At 51.1% G+C, this 7,224-nt stretch overlaps 1 protein-coding gene across 1 annotated transcript in view; it reads left to right on the forward strand.

Annotated features, from left to right (window-relative positions):
• The window catches only part of syt6a (synaptotagmin VIa), a 255,067-nt gene extending 248,098 nt beyond the window's left edge, over positions 1-6,969 (forward strand). The window contains exons 6-7 of the mRNA XM_060937504.1: positions 5,429-5,579; positions 5,980-6,969. Of these exons, the coding sequence (XP_060793487.1) occupies positions 5,429-5,579; positions 5,980-6,051 (223 nt within the window). The 3' untranslated portion in view covers positions 6,052-6,969. The remainder of the gene's footprint in view (positions 1-5,428; positions 5,580-5,979) is intronic.
• Positions 6,970-7,224: the final 255 nt, after the last annotated feature.

Genomic DNA, 7,224 nt, shown 5'->3' on the forward strand with positions numbered 1-7,224 from the left:
AAAGTCTTTTCCTCACCAGCCTCTTTTTTATCTCTTTCCTGTAAAACTCAAAGCCCCTCCGTACTGAAGATTTTCCTGTTTCCTATGTGAGAAAACATAACAATGTAGCTTTACCTCTGAACATGAAAAAGCACTAACACTCAAGAGTCCTTCCTAAAATGTTAAATAAACATCTCCTCACAGAAAACATCACCATATCAATGATTACACACTTTTTTAAAATCTGAGTATGTGGAACATCCACCATCTAAGTCCTTGTGTAGTAGTTCAATATTGGTGGGTGGAGCACAGAGGACGGCAGGACAGAGATCAGGTCCAACTTAGCATTTATTGTCACACTTTTCAGTCTAACAATTCAAACAGACACACACACATGACAAGTGTCTCGTTCAGGGTTGAGCTCCTCTGCTGTCTGCTCTCCCTCCTTATATAGGGCGCGGTCACTGGGAAGACACACAAACACAGGTTAATTGCTCTCAGGTGTAGTGATTCTGCCACTCACCTTCCCTGACTCTGCCCTCCTGTCACAGACCGGCGCTTGACCACGCCCCCGCTGCCACATACCCCCACTGCGCGACTCAAGCCGGGCAGCTGTCTGGCCTGCAGCCAACTCCCCCCCCCCCCCCCCCCTTGACGGGATAGGAAGTCCGCCACGACCATCTGCACCCCCGGCCTGTGGACCACCTTGAAATTGAAGGGCTGGAGTGCCAGATACCAACGGGTGATCTGCACGTTGGCATCCTTCATGCGGTGGAGCCACTGGAGGGGCGTGTGGTCCGAACAGAGGGTGAAAAGGTGCCCCAGCAGGTAGTAACGGAGGGCAAGGACCGCCCACTTGATCGCTAGACACTCTTTTTCGATTGTGCTGTAGCGCCCTCATGCACTGACAGCTTCCTGCTAATGTACAGGACGGGGCGGTCCTCCCCCTCCACCTCCTGGGACAAAACCGCCCCCAGCCCTCTGTCCGACGCGTCGGTCTGCAACACAAAAGGGAGAGAAAAGTCAGGGGAGTGTAATAGTGGCCCCCCACACAGTGCAGCCTTTACCTCAGAGAAAGCCCGCTGGCATTGCTCCGTCCACTGGACCGGATCTGGTGCCCCCTTTTTAGTGAGATCAGTCAGCGGGCTGGTGACGTCCGAATAATTAGGTATAAACCTACGATAATAGCCAGCCAGCCCCAGGAACTGTCTCACCCCCTTTTTGGTCTTGGGCCTCGGGCAAGCCGCAATCGCTGCTGTCTTATTAATTTGGGGACGCACCTGCCCGTTGCCCAAGTGGAAGCCCAGATACCGTACTTCCACCCGCCCAATCGCACACTTCTTTGGGTTGGCTGTGAGACCCGCTCACCTCAGCGACCTAAGGACGGCCCTGAGGTGTTCCAGGTGCCTCGGCCAGTCATTACTATATATGATGATGTCATCAAGATAGGCGGCCGCATAGGTGGCGTGGGGGCGGAGGACCCAGTCCATCAGCCGCTGAAACGTAGCGGGCGCCCCAAACAGCCCAAACGGAAGTGTGACGAATTGGTGTAACCCAAACGGTGTGGAAAAGGCCGTTTTTTCTCGGGATAGTGGAGTCAAGGGGATCTGCCAATATCCCTTCGTCAAATCCAGTGTCGAATAAAAGCGAGCCATGCCTAGTCGATCGAGCAATTCATCAATACGAGGCATTGGGTACGTGTCGAATTTAGACACTGTGTTGACTTTTCTATAGTCCACACAGAACCGGACCGACCCGTCGGCCTTGGGTACCAAGACCACCGGGCTGCTCCAGTCACTGTGGGACTCCTCGACGATGCCCATTTCGAGCATGGTCTGAAGTTCTTCGCGAACCACCTTTTTTTTGTGTTCAGGTAGCCTGTAAGGGCGGCTACGCACTACCACCCCCGGGGGCTTCTCTATGTGGTGCTCTATGAGGTTAGTGCGACCGGGCAGGGGCGAGAACATGTCCGAAAACTCGGTCTGCAACTGGGCAACCTCCGCGAGTTGGGTTGGGGAGAGGTGGTCTCCACAGGGGACTGGAGAGGGACGTGATGCTAATGTTCCTTTTTGAACCTCCGGCCCCAGCTCCGCCTTCTCCGGAACCACCGACACCAACGCCACGGGGACCTCCTCGTTCCAGAGTTTGAGTAGGTTGAGATGGTAAATCTGTAGCGCCCCACCCCTGTCCGTTCGCTTCACCTCATAGTCGACATCGCCGACTCGCCGTGTGACCTCAAAAGGTCCTTGCCACTTGGCGACTAATTTAGAGCTCGATGTGGGCAACAGTACGAGTACTTTATCTCCCGGTGCGAACTCTCTAAGGCGCGTACCCTTGTCGTACAGGCGGGTTTGCCGTTCTTGGGCCTGCCGCAAATTCTCCTGGGTTAGGTGTGTGAGTGTGTGGAGTTTTGCGTGCAGGTCAATAACGTATTGAATTTCATTTTTGCTTGGTGAAGGTCCCTCCTCCCAATTTTCTCGAAGCACATCTAAAATGCCGCGCGGCTTACACCCATATAATAATTCAAATGGGGAGAACCCCGTGGAGGCTTGGGGGACCTCTCGCACTGCAAAAAGCAAGGGTTCGAGCCATTTATCCCAGTTACGCGCGTCCTCACTTACAAATTTTTTAATTATGTTTTTAAGGGTGCGATTAAACCGTTCCACTAAACCGTCCGTTTGTGGGTGATACACACTGGTGTGGATCGGCTTAATACCTAATAACCCATACAGTTCGTTCAGTGTTCGTGACATAAACGAGGTGCCTTGATCAGTCAGAATCTCTTTCGGGATTCCAACTCGGGAGATGACGCGGAAGAGTGCCTCCGCAATACTGCGTGCTGAGATATTGCGAAGAGGCACTGCTTCCGGGTATCGCGTTGCATAGTCCACTAGAACTAATATAAAACGGTACCCTCGTGTTGACCGATCTAATGGCCCGATGAGATCCATCCCAATTCTTTCGAACGGGGTCTCGATTAACGGTAGAGGGCACAAAGGTGCTTTTGGAATGGCCGCTGGATTTACTAACTGGCATTCGCGGCATGCCGTACACCACCTACGGACATCGCCGCGAATCCCCGGCCAATAGAATCAGGCCATTATTCGGGCTAGTGTTTTATCCTGCCCTAAGTGTCCAGCCATGGGATTAAAGTGAGCCACCTGGAATACCAATTCCCGGCGGCTCTTCGGAATTAAAAGCTGCATGACTCGCTCTTTAGTTTGAGTGTCCTGCGTCACTCGGCATAACCTATCCTTCATAATCGCGAAGTAGGGGAAGGACGGGGTGGTGTTCGGCTGGAGCGTTTGACCATTGATTACTCTCACTTGGTCAAACGCATGCCGCAGAGCCTCGTCTCGCGACTGCTCTAATGGGAAATCCGCGAGGGATTCCCCAATAGAGAGAGGAGGAGCCGGCGGCTCCTCATTCTGACGCGGAGATGACGTAGACGGCTCTGCGACAGCTGCTCCCGCCAAAGCGACACCGGGACCTCCCCCTGTCAAATGGCAGGACCCACTCTTTACTAGGCGTGTCATTAAACCCTGAAATCCCGGCCAATCAGTCCCCAAAATCAAAGAGTGGGTAAGGCGAGGATTAACCGCCGCCTTCACTATAAATTTTTCCCCTCTGAAAATAATGTGGACCGACACCAAAGGGTAGCGGTGAACATCCCCGTGCACACACAACACCTTCACCCCTTGTGCTCCCCCCAATGCCTCGTTTTGAACCAGGCTTTGGCGAATTGAGGTCTGATTACAACCAGAATCCACCAACGCCTGATATGTAGCCCCTTGGATACTCACCGGTATGTGATACGCTCCGGCCCGATCGAGGGCGGCCTCTGGCGCGTCGGGGATCCGAAACACCGCGCCCACTTCCATTGCCGTGCACTGCTGTTGAATGTGGCCCGGCTCCCCGCAGCGCCAGCAAACCGGCCCGGGCTTTCCCCCTGCACCGGTGATCTGGGGCTCACTCACCTGAGGTGGGGGAGAGACAGACACAGAAGGGAGAAACGGGAGGGCACCGTGGGTGCGGCGGCCCGGCTGGGGTGGTGCCGGCCCCCGCCTCCATGGTGGGGGAATGGGGCGAGGACGGGACACAGGAGGAGGGGGAGAGAGAGAGAGAGAAGAGGAGAGAAGAGAAGATGCCATCTGCTGTCCTGCCGCCGGGACAGCCGCCAAATGGTCCTCCGCTAGCTCGACTGCCTGATCCAGCGACGCCGGGCGGTGGCACCGGACCCACTCCGCGGTTCCTGCTGGCAAGCGAGTGACGAACTGTTCCAGCGCCACCTGGTTGATGATTCCTTCGGCGTCGCGGTTGTCAGCCCTCAACCACCGCCAGCAGGCGTCCCGGAGCTGCTGGCCAAACGCGAACGGCCGGCCGACTTCCTCCAAGCGCAGCGCGCGGAAGCGCTGGCGCTGCTGTTCTGGTGTGTGCCCCACGCGCTGGAGGACGGCCCGGCGGAGATCCGTGTAGGCCAGCCGGCGGTCGGCGGGGAGCTATAGCGCAGCCAGCTGTGCTACTCCCGTGAGCAGGGGGAGGAGGCGCGCCGCGCGCTGCTCCATCGGCCACCCCGAGGCTTCGGCGACTTGCTCAAAGAGCGTGATGAACGCCTCGGGGTCATCCTGTGGGCCCATCTTGGTTACGGTGAGGGGAGACGAGCCCGCGGTAGGAGCGCTGCTGGACCCCGCTGACGCGAGGAGGTGCCGGAACGCCTGTCGATCTTCTTGCTGGGCCAACACCAGGGCCTCGAACCGCTGTTCCTGCTCCTTTCGGAGGGTGAGTAGCGCCTGGTGCTGGCTTTGCTGGGCCGTGGTGAGGGCGTGGACCAGTTCAGCGAACGGGGAGAACTCCATGGGGCTGTGAGGCTGCTGTGCTCCAGATCCCGGGTTTCGGCACCACTGTAGTAGTTCAATACTGGTGGGTGGAGCACAGAGGACGGCAGGACAGAGATCAGGTCCAACTTGGCGTTTATTGTCACACTTTTCAGTCTAACAATTCAAACAGACACACACACATGACGAGTGTCTCGTTCAGGGTTGAGCTCCTCTGCTGTCTGCTCTCCCTCCTTATATAGGGCGTGGTCACTGGGAAGACACACAAACACAGGTTAATTGCTCTCAGGTGTAGTGATTCTGCCACTCACCTTCCCTGACTCTGCCCTCCTGTCACAGACCGGCGCTTGACCACGCCCCCGCTGCCACACCTTGTTACTATAGAAACTATATGTATTAGAATGACTGCATTAATGTAAACCTTACATCCGATATTATCGCCAGCACTGCTGTTATAGAAAATGAGTCACCATGTTTTGACCAGTCAAAGCTGATTCATTTGTTCATTAAATAATACACCTATTTGTTATCTAATTTATGTTATCAGTAATAAAATCTAAATAACTGGTATTACACATAGTGTGTACATGCTTATCCTTCTCTTCCTTTTCCAGGGTGGGTCATAATGAGATCATTGGTGTGAACCGTGTCGGGTCTGGAGCCGAGGGCCTCGGCAGAGACCACTGGAATGAGATGTTGGCATACCCACGCAAACCCATTGCACACTGGCACCCCTTGCTGGAGCCCAAGAAATCAGAAAAAGAGGTTTGGCTCATTTTTTGATTTCCTTCCTGGAAAATATTGTAGGTTTGTTTACATCTCGTGGAGTCCTAGAAGAGTGGAAGTGCAATTACTCGAAATGAGTGGGAATAATGTATTCAGAAAAAAATAACAACTCAGTTTTCATTATTCAGTCCGTCCCTGGGTTCTTTGAAGATACACTTGATATGAATAATTCAGTGAATGTGTCTAATGTTATATGTTTATCTATAAACACAATCTATCATTTTTAAAAAAGGCCATAAAAAGATAATGACTTTAATGTTTAATGGATCACTCTTGCATGTTGTTTTACTCTCATATACGTCTTGTTTTTCCTAAGCAGAGAGAATGGTGTGGTGATTACTTCCTTTCCAGTGTTCTCACAACATGTTTTCTTTTCCAGTGGAAAACCAGGACAGCTAGTTTTGACAGTCAGGGCTCCTGCCCTTCCCCCAAAGCACCCGCCAGCCCTTGAATGAAACCACATGTGACCCAGAAGGTCTGGCTCCCTTTCCTGCTGTCTGTCTGTGTGCCTGAGGAAAGAGAAAAAAAAAAAACGCAACAAAACCAGAACATAAAAATCCCTGCCATCTCCAGGCCTCCTCAGTTTCTTCAGAGCTTCTAAGCACCAGTTCTTGCAGTATTTCTCTAAAATCTCTGGAGTCTGAACCTTGTTTTGCAGTCAGTTCTTGGAGGCCTTGTGTACAAATCTTTCACAAAGCGCAACGCGTTTTTGGTACAGCAGCAGAATTATTTTCCTACCTTCAAAAGGTGGATGAAATCTGAACATGGCATTATCAGAAGAATGACTTCAAGAGGTTGAAGTTTTCCTCACAAGACGATCACATTACTCAGCACTCGTTGCTTGGGAAAAAAAAGGATGAGTTTATTTCCGAGAGCCGAGTGTCTGAGCCATTAAAGGAAGGATGATTCCAGCCGAAACAGAAAAAGGACTCAATCTAAGGCAGTCAGAACTGAAAATAGTAGAGGAGGAAAATGAATTGTCAGCTGTTATACATGGGTAAACCTCTCCAGATTCTTTTTGGAAGGAAAACCAGACTTAACACTGTTGCTGAGAGTTTTACAATATCTGTCCTGAGCTTTACTGATGTCGTAAAAAAGAATCGTGTTAGTTACGTCATTTAAAAGAGAGCCGTTTTTGCCAATTTCAGCAGAGCTTAATGATCTCAAGTGCTTTCCTTACTGTCAAAAGACCTCTAAATAGAGATATTTTAAGATCGGCTCAGTGTTACTGGTGGATGATAGAATAGAAATCTATACATTTATCTCTGTTCAATTGGAATGAATTTTGACACATTCAGTTAACAAATGTTAGTTACTATGTTAGTATTCATGTTCTCAGTAGTCTCTGTTGTTTTTGACCTCCATTTAAACTTTCTGCTAAAGATGTAGGTTTATAGTTGAAGCTCATGTTAATCTGTTTTTGCTGTCAGTTAATCATGGTTGTGTTTAACACCACTGTCATCAGTTCATTTGATATGCAGCACTGGAAACAGATTTTATACAGAAATATTAAGGGCACACATTGAAACTTATACACTGAACAAAGTAAGTTACCTTTCTTAAGCTTGACCCATTAGGAGCACAAAATGGAGCACCAAAGTTCTTGTACAGTAATATGATTCAC

Source organism: Neoarius graeffei, chromosome 13, assembly GCF_027579695.1.
Source record: "Neoarius graeffei isolate fNeoGra1 chromosome 13, fNeoGra1.pri, whole genome shotgun sequence".
Taxonomy (NCBI): domain Eukaryota; kingdom Metazoa; phylum Chordata; class Actinopteri; order Siluriformes; family Ariidae; genus Neoarius; species Neoarius graeffei.